General features: G+C 42.2%; 1 protein-coding gene across 1 annotated transcript in view; it reads right to left on the bottom strand.

The window, feature by feature from the left end:
* The window catches only part of LOC132352193 (T-cell surface glycoprotein CD1b-2-like), a 122,360-nt gene extending 105,402 nt beyond the window's left edge, over positions 1-16,958 (bottom strand). The window contains exons 1-2 of the mRNA XM_059902460.1: positions 16,924-16,958; positions 10,377-10,590 (exon numbers count right to left, since the gene is read on the bottom strand). Coding sequence (XP_059758443.1) covers positions 10,377-10,584 — 208 coding nt within the window. The 5' untranslated portion in view covers positions 10,585-10,590; positions 16,924-16,958. The remainder of the gene's footprint in view (positions 1-10,376; positions 10,591-16,923) is intronic.
* Positions 16,959-19,721: the final 2,763 nt, after the last annotated feature.

Here is a 19,721-nt window from a genome sequence, read left to right as displayed (position 1 = left end):
GAAGGAAACAATAGCAAAGATCAACAAAACTAAAAGCTGGTTCTTTGAGAAGATAAACAAAATTGATAAACCATTAGCCAGACTCATCAAGAGAAAAAGGGAGAAGATGCAAATCAATAGAATTAGAAATTAAAATGGAGAAGTAACAACTGACATTGCAGAAATACAAAGGATTGTGAGAGATTACTACAAGCAACTATATGCCAATAAAATGGACAACCTGGAAGAAATGGACAAATTCTTAGAAAAGCACAACCTTCTGACTCTGAACCAGGAAGAAGAAATAGAAAATATAAACAGACCAATCACAGGCACTGAAATTGAAACTGTGATTAAAAAGCTTCCAACAAACAAAAGCCCAGGACCAGATGGCTTCACAGGAGAATTCTATCAAACATTTAGAGAAAAGCTAACACCTATCCTTCTCAAACTCTTCCAAAATACAGCAGAGAGAGGAACACATCCAAACTTATTCTACAAGGCCACCATTACACTGATACCAAAACCAGACAAAGATGTCACAAAGAAAGAAAACCACAGGCCAATAGCACTGATGAAAATAGATGCAAAAATCCTCAACAAAATACTAGCAAACAGAATCCAACAGCACATTAAAAGGATCATACACCATGATCAAGTGGGGTTTATACCAGGAATGCAAGGATTCTTTAATATATGCAAATCAATCAATGTGATACACCATATTAACAAATTGAAGGAGAAAAACCATATAATCATCTCAGTAGATGGAGAAAAAGCTTTTGACAAAATTTAACACCCATTTATGATAAAAACCCTCCAGAAAGTGGGCATAGAGGGAACTTACCTCAACATAATAAAGGCCATATATGACAAACCCACAGCCAACATCGTCCTCAATGGTGAAAAACTGAAAGTATTTCCAGTAAGATCAGGAACAAGACAAGGTTGTCCACTCTCACCACTATTATTCAACATAGTTTTGGAAGTTTTAGCCACAGCAATCAGAGAAGAAAAAAAAAAAGTAAAAGGAATCTAAATTGGAAAAGAAGAAATAAAGATGTCACTGTTTGCAGATGACATGATACTATATATAGAGAATCCTAAAGATGCTACCAGAAAACTACTAGAGATAATCAACGAATTTGGTAAAGTAGCAGGATACAAAATTAATGCGCAGAAATCTCTTGCATTCCTATACACTAATGATGAAAAATATGAAAGAGAAATTAAGGAAACACTCCCATTTACCACTGCAACAAACAAAATAAAATAACTAGGAATAAACCTACATAGAGAGACAAAAGACCTGTATGCAGAAAAGTATAAGACACTGATGAAAGAAATTAAAGATGATACAAACAGATGGAGAGATATACCGTGTTCTTGGATTGGAAGAATCAACATTGTGAAAATGACTCTACTACCCAAAGCAATCTACAGATTCAATGCAATCCCTATCAAACTACCACTGGCATTTTTCACAGAACTAGAACAAAAAATTTCACAATTTGTATGGAAACACAAAAGACCCCGAATAGCCAAAGCAATCTTGAGAACGAAAAATGGAGCTGGGGGAATCAGGCTCCCTGACTTCAGACTATATTACAAAGCTACAGTAATCAAGACAGTTTGGTACTGGCACAAAAACAGAAATATTGATCAATGGAACAGGATAGAAAGCCCAGAGATAAACACACGCACATATGGTCACCTTATCTTTGATAAAGGAGGCAAGTATATACAGTGGAGAAAAGACAGCCTCTTCAATAAGTGGTGCTGGGAAAATTGGACAGATACATGTAAAAGTATGAAATTAGAACACTCCCTGACACCATGCACAAAAATAAACTCAAAATGGATTAAAGACCTAAGTGTAAGACCAGACACTATCAAACTCTTAGAGGAAAACATAGGCAGAACACTCTATGACATACATCACAGCAAGATTCTTTTTGACCCAGCTCCCAGAGAAATGGAAATAAGAACACAAATAAACAAATGGGACCTAATGAAACTTAAAAGCTTTTGCACAGCAAAGGAAACCATAAACAAGACCAAAAGACAACCATCAGAATGGGAGAAAATATTTGCAAATGAAGCAACTGACAAAGGATTAATCTCCAAGATTTACAAGCAGCTCATGCAGCTCAATAACAAAAAAACGAACAACCCAATCCAAAAATGGGCAGAAGACCTAAATAGACATTTCTCCAAAGAAGATATACAGATTGCCAACAAACAAATTGAAAGGATGCTCAACATCATTAATCATCAGAGAAATGCAAATCAAAACTACAATGAGATATCATCTCACACCGGTCAGAATGGCCATCATCAAAAAATCTAGAAACAATAAATGCTGGAGAGGGTGTGGAGGAAAGGGAACTCTCTTGCACTGTTGGTGGGAATGTAAATTGATACAGCCACTATGGAGAACAGTATGGAGGTTCCTTAAAAAACTACAAATAGAACTACCATACGATCCAGCAATCCCACTACTGGGCATATACCCTGAGAAAACCATAGTTCAAAAAGAGTCATGTACCAAAATGTTCATTGCAGCTCTATTTACAATAGCCAGGACATGGAAGCAACCTAAATGTCCATCGACAGATGAATGGATAAAGAAGATGTGGCACATATATACAATGGAATATTACTCAGCCATAAAAAGAAATGAAATGGAGGTATTTGTAATGAGGTGGATGGAGTTAGAGTCTGTCATACAGAGTGAAGTAAGTCAGAAAGAGAAAAACAAATACAGTATGCTAACACATATATACGGAATCTAAGGGAAAAAAAAGCCACGAAGAACCTAGTGGCAAGACGGGAATAAAGACACAGACCTACTAGAGAATGGACTTGAGGATATGGGGAGGGGGTGGGGTGAGATGTGACAGGGTGAGAGAGTGTCATGGACATATATACACTACCAAATGTAAAATAGATAGCTAGTGGGAAGCAGCCGCATAGCACAGGGAGATCAGCTCAGTGCTTTGTGACCACCTAGAGGGCTGGGATGGGGAGGGTGGGAGGGAGGGAGATGCAAGAGGGAAGAGATATGGGAACATATTGTATATGTATAACTGATTAACTTTGTTATAAAGCAGAAGCTAACACACCATTGTAAGGCAATTATACTTCAATAAAGATGTTTAAAAAAAAAAAAACCTACATAGAGAGACAAAAGACCTGTATGCAGAAAAGTATAAGACACTGATGAAAGAAATTAAAGATGATACAAACAGATGGAGAGATATACCGTGTTCTTGGATTGGAAGAATCAACATTGTGAAAATGACTATACTACCCAAAGCAATCTACAGATTCAATGCAATCCCTATCAAACTACCAATGGCATTTTTCACAGAACTAGAACAAAAAATTTCACAATTCGTATGGAAACATAACACACTCCGAATAGCCAAAGCAATCTTGAGAAAGAAAAACGGAGCTGGAGGAATCAGGCTCCCAGACTTCAGACTATACTACAAAGCTACAGTAATCAAGACAGTATGGTACTGGCACAAAATCAGAAATATAGATCAATGGAACAGTATAGAAAGCCCAGAGATAAACCCACGCACCTATGGTCAACTTATCTATGAAAAAGGAGGCAAGAATATACAGTGGAGAAAAGACAACCCCTTCAATAAGTGGTGCTGGGAAAACTGGACAGCTACATGTAAAAGAATGAAATTAGAACACTCCCTAACAACATACACAAAAACAAACTCAAAATGGATTAAATACCTAAATGTAAGGCCAGACACTATAAAAGTCTTAGAGGAAAATACAGGCAGAACACTCTATGACATAAATCACAGCAAGATCCTTTTTGACCCACCTCCTAGAGAAATGGAAATAAACACAAAAATAAACAAATGGGACCTAATGAAACTTAAAAGCTCTTGCACAGCAAAGGAAACCATAAACAAGAAGAAAAGACAACCCTCAGAATAGGGGAAAATATTTGCAAATGAAGCAACTGACCAAGGATTAATCTCCAAAATATACCAGCAGCTCATGCAGCTCAATATCAAAAAAACAAACAACCCAATCAAAAAATGGGCAGAAGACCTAAATAGACATTTCTCCAAAGAAGATATACAGATTGCCAACAAACAAATTGAAAGGATGCTCAACATCACTAATCATTTGAGAAATGCAAATCAAAACTACAATGTGAAATAAATAAAATTAAAAAAAAAAAAAAAACTACAATGTGGCATCACCTCACACCAGTCAGAATGGCCATCACCAAAAAATCTACAAACAATAAATGCTGGAGAAGGTATGGAGAAAAGGGAACCCTCTTGCACTTTTGATGGGAATGTAAATTGATACAGCCACTATGGAGAACAGTATGGAAGTTCTTTCAAAAGTAAAAATAGAACTACCATACGATCCAGCAATCCCACTACTGGGCATATACCCTGAGAAAACCATAATCCAAAAAGAGTCATGTACCACAATGTTCATTGTAGTTCTATTTACAATAGCCAGGACATGGAAGCAACCTGAGTGTCCATCGACAGATGAATGGATAAAGAAGATGTGGCACATATATACAATGGAATATTACTCAGCCATAAAAAGAAACGAAATTGAGTTATTTGTAGTGAGGTGGATGGACCTAGAGCCCGTCATACAGAGTGAACTAAGTCAGAAAAGAGAAAATTAAATACTGTATGCTAACATATATATGTGGAATCTTAAAAAAAAAATGGTTCTGAAGAACCTAGGGGCAGGACAGGAATAAAGACACAGACGTAGAGAATGGACTTGAGGACACGGGGAAGGGGAAGGGTAAGCTGGGACAAAGTGAGAGAGTGGCATGGACATATATACACTACCGAATGTAAAACAGATAGCTAGTGTGAAGCAGCCACATAGCCCAGGGAGATCAGCTCAGTGCTCTGTGACCACCTAGAGGGGTGGGATAGGGAGGGTGGGAGGGAGACACAAGAGGAAGGAGATATGGGGATATATGTGTATATATAGCTGATTCACTTTGTTATGAAGCAGAAACTAACACACCATTGTAAAGCAATTATACTCCAATAACGATGAAAAAAAATAAAAAAGAACTTACATTGCTAGCATCAGAAGAAAGTGAAAAAAATGATCTTTACAGTTGAGCAGGCATTCCCATCTTGGAAGAGGTCTGGTTAACGTGTAATGCAGACGCACACTACACATTAGGGAGGAAGGGAGGAGCCCCAAACAGATACAGAGAGAGAATTTTATGTTTAAATTTTCTTGTCCTGCCTTAAAGTATAAATTTTATCATATGGGAAGATGCAAGAATCTGGGTTCATTAAAATTCTTCCTGGGGTATACATCTAACTATCTAAGAAGGCTTCTTGTCCTAAATCCCAAGAATTTGTGATTATGTTAGGTTACATGGCAAAGAGGAATTAAGGTTGCAGATAAAATTAAGGTTGCTAATCACCTGACCTTAAAATAAGGAGATTATCCTGGATTATCCAGATGGGCCCAATGTAATCACAAGGACGCTTAAAAGTAAGAGGAAGAGGCTTCCCTGGTGGCGCAGTGGTTGAGAATCTGCCTGCCAATGCAGGGGACGCGGGTTCGAGCCCTGGTCTGGGAAGATCCCACATGCCGCGGAGCAACTGGGCCCGTGAGCCACAGCTACTGAGCCTGCGCGTCTGGAGCCTGTGCTCCGCAACAAGAGAGGCCGCGACAGGGAGAGGCCCACGCACAGCAATGAAGAGGGGCCCCCGCTCGCCGCAACTAGAGAAAGCCCTCGCACGAAACGAAGACCCAACACAGCTAAAAATAAAAAAAAATTTTAAAAAGTAAGAGGAAGGCAGGAAAAAGTCAGACAGATGGCAGCACAAGGATTCAGCCCGTCATTGCTGCCTTTGGAGCTGGAGGGAGAGTAGTCATGAGCCAAGGCATGGAGACAGCCTCTAGACGCTGAAAAGGCAATTCTCCCCTAGAGTCTGGTTCTTTTCACATTTTTAACATGACTATTAGAAAATGTTCAATTATGTGTGTGGCTTCCATTACATTTTTACTAGACAGTGCTGTTCTGGACCCATTCTAATGTGTAAATCTGGAATTAATCATACTTTGTACAGCCTCACTCATCCTCAGGCCTGATGCAATAATGCATTTCTTCCTTCCTTGACTGCTGTTGTCTATCCTGTGCCTGATTTTTAGGCTAGGTTGGCCCTCCCATAAACCATGCAATGACAGGCCCAGAAAACCTAAACATGGGCAATAATACTGCTTCAAGGCAATTGTGCCCAGCTTACTCAGATTCTCTTACTCTACCTATAGTGCCGTCTCACAACTCTGGCAACTCTGTTTTATCAGTTTCACTTGGTATTATTCTCTAAGAATCCATAAAAGAAAAAAAAAAAAAAAAAGCACTAAAAAAAGATATGCTCATTTGCCAGTTAAATTATTACACTTCGGTTCCTCTTCCAGAGCTTTGTTTAAACTTTTTAGTTTACAATCAAAAAATATTATTAAAAATAGGTGTGCATATTCTTTTAAAGTTTTTATGCACGAGCAGATAAAACTATTGGAAGCGAAATCTCTAAAACGTTAACAGTGTTTTCCCTGAGTAAACACATAAACAAGTGATTTTCTTTTTTTTTTTACAGTTTTATGATTTTTCTGAAATGTATACAATATACATATATTGCTTTTATAATCAAAGGGAGGGGGGAAAAATACTTCAATTTATAATCAAACAGCCAAGACTGATAAGACACATGAAGCAGAGTCTGTTTCCTGTATTAATGAACAGAGAGAAAGAGTGGACTTCCTGAGTTTTGCTCTCCCAAGAACCAAATGAAACAAGCCAAGCTGTTGTCTGATTCTCTTTAAGCATCTTTAGGAGATCCATCTGCAAAGACTCCTAGTGGGACGAGAAGGAGACAGCCCAGGATTTCTGATGATGGAAATACAGATTCAATAAACAGAGAAGGTGAGAGAGAATTTCCTGAGTAAGTCTGGCTGCATCAAGAAGCAGATGAAGTCACAGACCTCAGAACACCATGTGCCTTCCCCTTTAAGCACCAGTCAACCCACCCCTGACACACATGACAAGACCCCCGAAAAATGGGGTATTTGAGAAAAAATAGCAGAGTCCCCAAAGACACCTAAGGACCAAGATGGTTCCTTACTCTGTCCCAAACCTCCCTTGTTTTGGTGTCTCTCCATTCTGGCAAGGTGCTGCAGTGAGTCTATCACCACTGGGTGTGTCTGAGCGATCAAAGCGTTAAGTGGAAGACAGGAGACAGCAGCATATGGTGTCCTCGCTGAGCAGGTGCCTCCCCCATGTCCATGTTCACAACTGCATCCCAAAAGCCCTTCCCTATTAATGAGAAATTCAGGGAAGGTAACAGAAATGCCAATGACTCTACGCCAGCCCCATCACCAGCCACCCTCAAATTTCATTAGCCGACAGAGGGTAAGGGAAACAGTAATAGTTTTTTAGTCACACAGACCTTGGTTCTTCAATCTGCTCTATCTCTTACAGAAGTGAGACTTTGGGCATGTTATTTGTTTCAGAATCTGTAAAGTTGTGGTCAAAGTACCTAAAGTGGGAGGGAGACCAGACAGGACCACTCTCCTAAGAGGTAGCTTTGCACATTCCAGAATGCTTCCTAGTTACAGGAAGTACATCTACTAGGTGAGCGGGACCTCCTCGGGGTCCGTTTGACCTCTCCCTCACTTTCCCTCAGGGGGGTTCTCTATGGAATCCAGTAATGGATTAAAATTCCCCCTAATATTCCATTTCATCAGGAAAAAGAAGGGGGCCTCAATTTACGGTAGTCACTCTCCTGATCTTCTGCATCTCTCTCCAAAACACGCATACATACACACACACACACACACACACATACACACACACACACACACACCTCCCTCTGCCAAGCCTTGCTCATGAAAATCCTTTTCATATCCTTGCATCTTACTTAGCAGAGTTCTCTTATGTTTGAAAAACACAGGTCACCCAAGGAAAATTTTCAGGGGACCTAGAAAGAATCCTGGGGTCTAAAAGAAGAGCGGATAAAATAAATCCATTTGCAGAAGGAAAAGTTAGGTTAGACTTTGTAAGACCTATTTAAAATAAAACTAATTCAAGAAGTACCATCTCCCTTTTTAAGTAAAATTGTTCTTCCTTTCTTGCTTTCCATTCTACTATATAGTGCCCTTTCCCAACAAATTTTTCCCCAAATAGGTTTATGACTCACCTGGGAAGATAGTGTGTAACTCCAGGGAATTCCCAGTAAGAGGCAGGCAGCAAGGCTTAACCCCAGTTAAAAAATAGCTAGGGGTGACTTCAGCTTTAATCCAATTCTTTCATTTTTCAAGAGAAGATGAAATACATAGAGGGGAACAATTTCATGATAAAGAATCTAAATTCCAGCTCCTGAATCCAAGACAAGAGAACAAAGGAGCTGATCAAGAGACAGGTAAAAGAACCAGAGGTCAAAGCAAGCAGAGATCATGATACTATAATCACAAATATCTATATATAAGTCCATGCAGATATGAGAACACAGAAGGGAGAGCTTAACTCTGAGGAAGTGACAGGGGTGATGTTTGGGCCAAGTAGTGGAAGCTGAGTGAATAACAGTGGTAAGGGGATGTGGGGAGGAGATATTGACAGAGGGAGATCCATGGCTGACCAATTTCTTAGCTCAAACAAACTGCCACCTAGAATCTGTGGTTCAAATGGGCCCCCCCACTTTTTTTCACCTGGTAAACTATCCAACATCTGCAAAGCATTTGCAATTATCCTTCTCAATGGCCTAAGAAAGTATTTTCTCTCTTCAGAACTTTCTTTGATGTTTCTGTCAGGTTTCCTTCTCCCTGAAAGATGGCAGAAAATAGGTGTTCTCAGTATGGAGGTTCCTTAAAAAACTAAAAATAGAACTACCATATGACCCAGCAATCCCACTACTGGGCATATACCCTGAGAAAACCATAATTCAAAAAGAATCATGGGTGGGAACATATGTATATGTATAACTGATTCACTTTGTTATAAAGCAGAAACTAACACACCATTGTAAAGCAATTATACTTCAATAAAGATGTTTAAAAAAAAAAAAAAAAAGAATCATGGGGCTTCCCTAGTGGCACAGTGGTTAAGAATCCACGTGCCAATGCAGGGGACATGGGTTCAAGCCCTGGCCCAGAAAGATCCCACATGCTGCGGAGCAACTAAGCCAGCATGCCACAACTACTGAGCCTGTGCTCTAGAGCCCGTGAGCCACAACTACTGAGCCCACATGCCACAACTACTGAAGCCCGCACGCCTAGAGCCTGTGCTCTGCAACAAAAGAAGCCACTGCAATGAGAAGTCTGCGCCCCGGAATGAAGAGTTACCCCCATTCACCACAACCAGAGAAAGCCCGCGCACAGCAACAAAGACCCAACGCAGCCAAAAATAAAAATAAATTAATTGATTTAAAAAAAAAAGAGTCATGTATCACAATGTTCATTGCAGCACTATTTACAATAGCCAGGACATGGAAGCAACCTAAGTGTCCACTGACAGATGAATGGATAAAGAAGTTGTGGCACATATATACAATGGAATATTACTCAGCCATAAAAAGAAACGAAATTGAGTTATTTGTAGTGAGGTGGATGGACCTAGAGTCTGTCATACAGAGTGAAGTAAGTCAGAAAGAGAAAAATAAATACACATATATATGGAATCTAAAAAAAAGAAAAGTGGTTCTGAAGAACCTAGGGGCAGGACAGGAATAAAGACACAGGCGTAGAGAATGGACTTGAGGACACGGGGAGGGGGAAGGGTAAGCTGGGACGAAGTGAGAGAGTGGCATGGACATATGTACACTACCAAATGTAAAATGGATGGCTAGTGGGAAGCAGCCGCATAGCACAGGGAGGTCAGCTCAGTGCTTTGTGACCACCTAGAGGGGTGGGATAGGGAGGGTGGGAGGGAGGGAGATGCAAGAGGGAGGAGATATGGGGATGTATGTATATGTATAGCTGATTCATTTTGTTATACAATAGCAGCTAACACAACAATGTAAAGCAACTATACTCCAACAAAGATGTTAAAAAAAAAAAAATAGGTGTTCTCTGACACACAATGAGATCTGAGACTCAAATGAAAACAGTCCCTGTTATTACACGTAGAGGTTTCTCCAGTGCTCAATGAGGGTGGAATGTAGCCAAACTTTTTCTCAAACTCAGTATATTTATAGGCTTTTTCACTAAAGAGAACTCTCGTGCTGTATGAAATGAAAGCTCTAAAGGAAGCTTTGCCACACTGGACACATATATATATATATATATATATACACACAGGATTTCTCCTCAAGTATATTCTGTAAGGATGGCATGCCAACTGAAGCTTTTCCCAAACTCACTTGTATACAAATCCGTTCCCCTGGGACTGCTTCTTTGGGACAAGAACATCTTAGGGGAAATCACTGACACAGTTTTCTTGGTGGTACCTTCTTTATCTTTCACTGCCTTCCTGTTGCTGAACTTTTTCCAGTTCGGATGCTGTGCAGCACTTATTGACCTTTCTTGTAATGTTTCAGTATGCTCGGATACCCTGGAAATATTCTGCATCTAGACCTGAGAAAAAAATAAAGAATAACATGCCTTATATTAGTTATTAGGAGAATCCAACATTTTTCTTCTGAAGAATTCAAAACAAAGGAAGAAAACCAAAATGATGTTTGGTCCACTTTCAACTGTTAAGTTCCAACTCTTTTTCTCTTTTTTTCTTTGTTTTTTAAAAAGAATTTATTCAGGTAGGAAGAAAGATCAACTGAGGTGGGCCTTTTAGAGTGGTTAATTGTTTTAAGTGAGCAGTTTTCTTCTGAGGAAATTAGGCACCATTTTAAACTGCACTGATTTATCTTTAAGAAGAATATGGGGTTTCCCTGGTGGCCCCGTGGTTAAGAATCCGCCTGCCAATGCAGGGGACGCAGGTTCGATCCCTGGTTCGGGAAGATCCCGCATGCCGCAGAGCAACTAAGCCCGTGCAACACAACTAATGAGCCTATGCTCTGGAGCCCACGAGCCATAACTACTGAGCCCAAGCGCCACAACTACTGAAGCCCGCATGCCTAGAGCCCGTGCTGCACAACAAGAGAAGCCACTGCAGTGAGAAGCCCGTGCACCGCAACAGAGAGTAGACTCTGCTCACCGCAACTAGAGAAAGCCCACATGCAGCAACTAAGATCCAACTCAGCCAAAAATAAATAAATAAATAAAATAAATTTATTAAAAAAAAAAGAAGAATATGTACAGTAAGTTTTCCAGCATCATAAGGGAGTAGAACAGTGATGTAATGTGTTTGCATTATCTTGGAGGAATAGTTGAGGTCGTGAGACCCAACTCCCTTCATTGTCAACTCTTATTAACCACATTCTTTTAAGAGAAGCACAATACTTGCTTTATTGCATATGTCATGCTTTGAAGGACATAATAAGAAGATTCTGGAAGTTCTACAACCAAAAGTTTTTTAAAAGCTAGGCTGAAATGGGACTTTAATATGAGATATTAACCCATTCTCTAAAGTGGATCTACCAGAGCATCAACCAAATGACAACTTTTAGACCTGAAATCTCTTTCTCTCATGGTTTTCTGAAACAAAGTAATGACTAAGTTAAAGTTTCCATACCATGAATCAAAATAAAAACTACCTTAAAGTTTAAGATGTCAATTTAATTAACCATATTCAAATTTGGTTGTTTTTGTGGGTTTTAAACTGGAAGTGTATAAAAGCAAGTAAATGGTTTGAAAGTTTAATCTTTCCCAGTCTTATTTTGCTTGACAAAACCTACACATCATTCCTATTGCCACCACCTGACCCTAATTAGACACATACTATCCACTTTTAACTCTCAAATGGAGCAAGATTTAGTGCAATATAACCTACTGACACATTAATATTCTCTCTCTCTCTCTCTCTCTTTCAGATACACACAATCACCCATCACTCACTCAGGTCAGGCCTACTGCTCTTATAACCAAGAGTCAGCATCTTGAACCTGTATGAACAAGAGAGGGAGAGAGAACATAAAGAAATCTACAGGGGGGCTTCCCTGGTGGCACAGTGGTTAAGAATATGCCTGCCAATGCAGGGGACACGGGTTTGAGCCCTGGTCCGGGAAGATTCCACATGCCATGTAGCAACTAAGCCCGTGCGTCACAACGACTGAGCCTGCACTCTAGAGCCCACGAGCCATAATTACTGAGCCTGCGTGCTACAACTACTGAAGCCCCTGTACCTAGAGCCCGTGCTCTGCAACAAGAGAAGCCACCACAATGAGAAGCCCACGCACTGCAACGAAGAGTAGCTCCCACTCACCACAACTAGAGAAAGCCCACGCACAGCAATGAAGACCCAACACAGCCAAAAATAAAAATAAATAAAATAAATAAATTTATTAAAAAAAAAAAAGAAAGAAATCTACAGGGATTTCCCTGGTGGTCCAGTGGTAAAGAATCCGCCTTACAATGCAGGGGACACGGGTTCGATCCCTGGTCAGGGAACTAAGATCCCACATGCCATGGGGCAACTAAGCCCACGTGCCACAACTACTGAACTCACGCGCCTCAACCAGAGAGCCTGCATGCTGCAAACTACACAGCCCATGTGCTCTGGAACCTGCACGCCACAACTACAGAGCCCGGTGCCCTGGAGCTTGCGCGCCACAACTAGAGAAAGAAAACCGACCGCCACAATTAGCAAGAAGCTTGCATGCTGCAATGAAAGATCCTGCGTGCTGCAACTAAGACCCGACACAGCCAAAAATAAATTAAATAAATAAATAAATAATTTAAATAAATAAATAAATAAATAAATAGCTATTGGATAAAAGATAAATTAAAAAAAAAAAAGAAAAGAAATCTACAGAGAGACAACCAAGTTGAATTCATTGAGCATGGTACCAGAAGCTGGGGATACAAAGGTGAGTACAATTAGATCATTGTACTGAAGAGGAAACAGGCTCAAAGAGTCATGTGACTGGCCCAAAGACATACGGCCAACAAGGAGCAGAGCTGGAATTCAAACCTGGGTCTGACTGACTCCAAGGCCCGCACTCTTAAACACCATGCAGACAGCCCTTCACATGACCACCTTCAAAGGACCTACAATCTAGTAGGTAGAAAGAGATTAATGAGTACTGCCATGTGTTTTGTTTTGAGAAAAGGAGTGGGACATAGGGAAGGAAACTCATCCATCCTGGGCAGGAGAGGAGAACTGTTAAAGCTTCTTGGAAGATGTGTTCCTCTAGCTGAGTTGTGAAAGACCACTGTAGTAAGGCAAGGATTAAGGGAAAGGGCATTCGAGGCAAAGAGAACAACACAGAGAAAAACAAAAATAGTAATATAGTCAGGGAACTGCAAATTTCGTATTTCTGAATCATCAAGTCAGGAAGACCACAAAGGAAGATAAAGCTGTTGAGGTAAACAGGAGTCAGATTAGGGGAGGGGAGAAGGGGGTGCCTGGAATGCCAAGTAAGGAGTTGCCAATTGAAGGGCTTAAAATGGGAGACGTGGTAAGATCTGGGGTTGGTGACAGCCACTCTGGTGGTGGTGAACTGGATGCCCTAGAAGGGGAGTGAGATTGGCAGCCAGGATGCCAGACAGAAGTAAAGCAATAACAACTTTTGTGTGCTCTTTGACTAGGCGGGCTCATCCTTCTACACAAGGACATGGTGGGAAGTGGTCCCAGAAATAACAGAGCAGCACAGAGGCCAGTTCAGAAGTATGCCAAATGGGACAAATGATACTACATCCCAAATACACCACAGTTGACCTTGGCTCTTCAGACTTATGACCTTTGGCTTAGCTACAATTTAAGGAAAGATCCTAAGATAATTCTATAGTTCTTCTAGACTGCAGATTGTTCAAAGTTAAGGACTATTATCTTATTCGTCTCTGTAGATCCCACACTATTCACTATACACACAGTGGCTTACACATAATAAGTGCTCTGTAAATGTTTTTTTAAAAATCCTTTCATCCTACAATTGAGTGCTTTCTATACACCATGTTCTAGGGACTAAGGAAACAGATTAGGACCATACTCTCATGGAGCTTATTTTCTAGTTTGGGAAATAGACAATAAGCAAGTAAACAAATATATAATATTTTCAAGAAGTGATACTACTTAACACAGGGATAGAGTAATAAAGGCTCTATTTTATTGTAGATAAGGTAATCAGAGAAGGCCTCTCTGATGAAATGAATATCTGAGTAAAGCCCTGAACAAGTTACCTGAAAAAGAGTATTCCAGGCAGAGGGAGTGTGCATGGCATGTTTATGAAACAGCAATAAAGCCAGGGTAGCTAGAGTAGAGTGACCATAAGGAAGAGGGTAGGAGGTGAGATTAGAGAGGTAACTGGGGATCAGATCATGCAGGGACTTGGAGGGGAATTATTTTAAGCATAATAGAAGATGAAATTTCACTTCTTTATGGTGCGTCCCATTCTCAAGGAACGCAAATGAAGTAGTATTAGTCATAAACAATCCTAGAGGTAAATCTACTGTCCAAAGGCATTGCAAAGCATTCTTCTTTTTTTTTTTTCTTTTTGTGGCTGCATCGGGTCTTCGTTGCTGCGCGCGGGCTTTCTTTAGTTGCAACGAACAGGGGCTACTCTTCTTTTTTTTTTTTTTTAATAAATATTTATTTATTTATTTATGGCTGTGTTGGGTCTTCGTTTCTGTGCGAGGGCTTTCTTCCAGTTGTGGCGAGCGGGGGCCACTCTTCATCACGGTGCGCAGACCTCTCACCATCGCGGCCTCTCCCGCTGCGGAGCACAGGCTCCAGATGCGCAGGCTCAGTAATTGTGGCTCACGGGCCCAGTTGCTCCGCGGCATGTGGGATCGTCCCAGACCAGGGCTCGAACCCGTGTCCCCCACATTGGCAGGCAGATTCTCAACCACTGCGCCACCAGGGAAGCCCAGGGGCTACTCTTCTTTGCAGTGCACAGGCTTCTCATGGCTGTGGCTTCTCCTGTTGCAGAGCATGGGCTCTAGGCGTGCAGGCTCATAGCTGCTGTACACGAGCTCAGTAGTTGCGGCATGAGAGCCCTGTAGTTGCGGCACACAGGCCCTAGAGCACACGGGCTTCAGTAGTTGCAGTGCATGGGCTCAGTAGTTGTGGCACACGGGCTCTAGGGTGCACAGGCTTCAGTAGTTGTGGCGAGCATTCTTTAAATAAGCTTGGTTATTAGATTATCTATTATTTGGAAATCTATCCACCACCACCCCCTATTGCATTGCCTCCAATAAGACAATTTAGAATAGACTAGGGGAATAAAAAAAGATTTCTGAATTTACGGTTCAAAAATATCTTTTGAAAGGTAATATTTCTGTTCTAGCCGAGTCAATCCATTAAGGCATGCTTAAAAAAAAAAAAAATTCTAAGGCTTTTCTTCCCCAGTCATGCAGGGTTCTACTTCTTATCACACATCAATGGGTCCCTCCTGACCACTGTCTCCATGAGATTAACTTTTCAAACCTCAGATTCCTCCCATCGCTCAATAGGCAGCAGAATTAAGTCAATTTGGGTTGCATGACATTCCATGATTCTGGAGCATTCGGTATAAAAGATCTGCAAGTGATTCTAGTCCAAGCAGTGTGTATAAATGCTGAGAGATTGCCCTGGAATGAGATGACGATTAATAGACATTTCTCACACAAGGATGAAGGCCAAGCATGGAGCAGTCCGTGTTACTAAATCCCCTATGAGCATGGCTTTCCCTGCAACACCTTCTGGTGTCAAAGTGACAAAACAGCAAGATACAAAAGAAATGGCTTGGGTCAGAACAAGGGGAGAGGGAGCTTGGGAGTGGAAAGAAAAACATGGAACAGAGGGAGATATGAAGAGGCAAAGTACTTTGGAATGAGCTGAGGGAAGGATGAGAATGAGCAGAGGAACACACAGGAAGGGAGGACAGAGATTGATGCCATCCTGCACTGTTGCTTACCTGCATGTCTGTGTCCTCCTGGACTGGACCCCCAGAATCTAGGGGGTTTCCGGCTAGTGCGTCCCCAGCACGGAGCCCCCAGAGCCCTGCTCACAGCCAGCACTAAACTGTTTGTGGAGATACAAGAAGAAAAGGATTGCTCTCTTCCCCCACTTTCACCATATATTTTTCTGACTTCTATAAAACCTAGTTCTGCGAATTCTTTTTTTTTCTACCTAGTTTCTTTCATTTCCCCCTCTCTGTCCTATAAGTTAGCTCAGGTGTGCACCCTCTGTTCTATAACCAAAATGTGAGGCCAGAGACAAACTGACAGGACCAAAGAGGGACCATCTACGACAAAGGTTGCCCAACAGACTTAAGAAGAGAGACTACACAGAGGTGGAATCAGAAAAGAGGCAATTGCAATATCAGAAGAGAAACAAAAAAGAAGTGAGCTGCAAGGCTGCTGAAGTGGAAAGCTCAGATCTCCTTGTGCCTACAAACATTTGCTGTGACAGCCTTTTCTTAAGGCCGTTGGCATGCCTCATGGGCTAAGGGCAGTGTTAAGATGGGCTCTGTCTAGGACAGAGACAAGAAAAGGTACTCACGGGAGAAAGAAGGATGGAGGAGGATTCCAGGGCCTGGGTGTGAGGAAGATAGCCGAGACAAGGAACTTAAGACCAGTCGGAGCCAGCTTGGAATTGTAAAAGGGATCTGCATGTGATGGGAGCTTATAAAGGGGGAAGCCTCAAGTATGGGACAAACTGAAGGCCCCTGAAGGCAGACAGAAAGAGCGAGGTCTCACCCAAAAGAAATAGCAGAACAAAGCCACACCCACGCAGCTACTCCAAACCCGCTTCCCCTGTGCAAGCAGCTTCCCTGCACCCACTGGACTCCAAGATTTCTCTCTAGAAGACTGGACTCTGGTGCCCGGAACTACAACACCCATAGTGCCCCACGCGCAGGCCGAGTGACTCACCCTCTTCTGATCCCCACTAGCCAATGGGCTTCGCCAATTTCCCCTGCCCCCGGAAAAGCCGCGGGAGAAGAGGGCGCTTCTGGACCCGTGTTCTCTTTGGCCCTCGGGGAATCCAAAGGTGCAGTGCTTACGGCCAGACCGTAAGGCAGCGGTCCTAGGTGTAAGGAAGGGGTCGTCCATGGCATGGGTTCTGCTAACCGAACGTGGGCTGCTTAGGCTGACGGATAGCGCCAACCCTCTCCTTTTAGGTTCCTTCCCCACCTCTTCCGGGGCTGGCCTAGGACCTGCAGCACATGCGCACTGTCCCACCGGTTCCGGGGCTGGCCTCGTTCCGGAAGCACGTACTCACTTCTTTACCTTCGCCGCGGCGGGCCTCGGACTTGCAGCACGTGCACACCTAGAGGAAGACCCGACACTCAATCTGGTTGTTTCCGTTGCTGTGCTCAGGGCATTGTAGTTTGGGTAATGCTGTCCTTTTTTTCATTTTCTTTCTCTTGTTTAACATCGGGAAGCAGCAATGAAGTGTTATTAAAAGATCCCTAAAAAAAAAAAAAAAAAAAGATCCCTAAAGCTGGAGTTGAAATTTGCACTTTGTAACAAATCAGCTCTGGGGTATTGGGCAAGTCATTTAATCTTCCGTTAGGATCTAGTGGCCTGTGAAACCTGGATGACACTTGAGACTCAGCCCGCCTCTTCGCGCTGCTGGGAGGGCTGTTTGCAAACTGTTGGTGCCCACAGCCCTCCAGGTCCCCGTAGGACAGCCAAGCTGCCTCCTAAGCGCAGTGCCCCAGAGAACCAAATGATCGAGCTGAGCATTGGTCCAGCATCGTCGAATGAAGTGAAAGAAAGAAAGTGGAAATGGGACAGCATTTTGGGGGTCAGCTGGAAGGAGAAGTGGGGAAAGAGAAGTTTTGTTGGGTTTTCCCCTCTACCAGCAATTCCTGATAATTCTCTACCTGAATATCCTCCCATCTGACCCCTTTTCTCCATCCCTACTGTCATTCACAGATCAAGATCATCTCTTGCTTAAATGATTTCTCCATCTCCAGTTCCCACCCCACCATTTGTTGGTTTATTCTAAAGTGCAAATGTGGTCATTAAAATGTGTCATGACTTCCCTGTGCCCCTAAAATAAAGTACCAACACCTTAACAAGGGTTTTATTGCCTGGTCTCTTCCTACTCCTCCAGCCTTCTTTCACTCTGTGTTCCAATCACTTTCAAATACTACGTTCTTTTTTTTTTTTTTTAATCTTTAAAATGTTTTTCTTTTATTGTGATGAAATATACATAACATAAAATTTACGATTTTAAACATTTTTAAGTGTACACTTCAGTGGCATTAGTTACATGCACATTGTTGTGCAACCATCACCACGGTCTGTCTCCAGAACTTTTTCATCTTTCCAAACTGAAACTCTGAACTCTTTGAACAATAACTCCCCATCCCTCCATTGCTTCCAGCCCTTGGCAACCACCATTCTACTTTCTGTCTCTATTAACTTGACTACTATAGGTACCTCATGTAAGTGGAATCACACAGTAATTGTCCTTTGTCACTGGCTTGTTTCAGTTAGCATAACATACCCAAGGTTGTACTTTAACGCAAGAGGCTGCTTCTTACCTCAAGGCCTTTTTGCCTGTGGAAACAATGTAATAAGCATTCTGAACTCTGCTGAACACAGCCCTGGCTTGCTTTTAAGCAATGCCGTCCACCATACTCTGTCAGTTCTCCCTTTTCGGCTCTGAAAGATTCTGTAGCTTTCTGTTAGTTTAGTTATTAGAAGTCCAGCCTAGTGTAGTTAGCCCACTTTAAAACTTCAGTCTCATATCAAGTTTACATTCCTTCCTTCCCCTCAGCACCAGCCAGTCTTCAGCGTGGGACTCAGTTTGGGGAACTGGTGCATTCTGTCCTTTAATAGAACTCTCTTTTTTGCTAATTTAAGCTACTTGTTGTGTTGGGGCCTAGAGCAGGGTCTGGGATGAAGGGCAAAACATCCTTTTACCTAACTGGGCATGTCATGGCAATCATCTGTTGGTTGTTTGCCTCTCAGGCTAAAGCTGACTGATTGTGGATACCTTCCATTTGGAAGGTGCCCAAATGCTAACTCTTACGGGCACATGGATTAGTTTCCTGGGAGCTCTCTCCATCGCACAGTCCCCTGATGGGACATCTGCTCCAGCCTAACTGCTTCCCACAAGGCCTCAGGTCCTGCCTTTGGCTGTATAACTAAGCTCGCCTGGCTAATGGTTTTCTTGGGAGGAGGACCAGCAAGATGGCTCAAGCTGTGTTGATTTTCACACTGTTCCTCTGACTTACAGGAAACTCACATGTCCCTGCTAAACCACATTGTAGGAGTGACAGCCCTTTCCCTGTCAACCCTCACTCCTTATTCCAGTGATCACAGAGAACAGATCGGCAAGCTCATCAGCAGGTATCCAACCACGGACTGAGATGCAGTCTCTCCTTGCCAACCCATCGATTTCTATGAGTGGTTCTCTCGGAGACCCCTCACTCGGGGAAGGTGAGGACAAAACGCACAGCACTCGATCCCTTGGCTGGTGACAGACACATGATTCCATCAGTCCCTTTTTCCTTTCCACCTCCACACCATCTTCTATTTATTTCCTGGGGAGGTAGAGGATGGGGTGCTGGGCTATGGTTTGGGATAGCAGAACTGACTTGCCACCTCTTCATGGTACCTCTCGGTTTGGCAGAATAACTGACAATTCCAGGGTACCTAATGAGTCCTACTTAACGTCCTGCAACAAAAACGCCATCTCCTTTGCCGAGGACACT

Source organism: Balaenoptera ricei, chromosome 1 (assembly GCF_028023285.1).
Source record: "Balaenoptera ricei isolate mBalRic1 chromosome 1, mBalRic1.hap2, whole genome shotgun sequence".
Taxonomy (NCBI): domain Eukaryota; kingdom Metazoa; phylum Chordata; class Mammalia; order Artiodactyla; family Balaenopteridae; genus Balaenoptera; species Balaenoptera ricei.
Note: the sequence above shows the minus strand (reverse complement) of the source record. Positions and strands in the feature narration are given on the sequence as shown.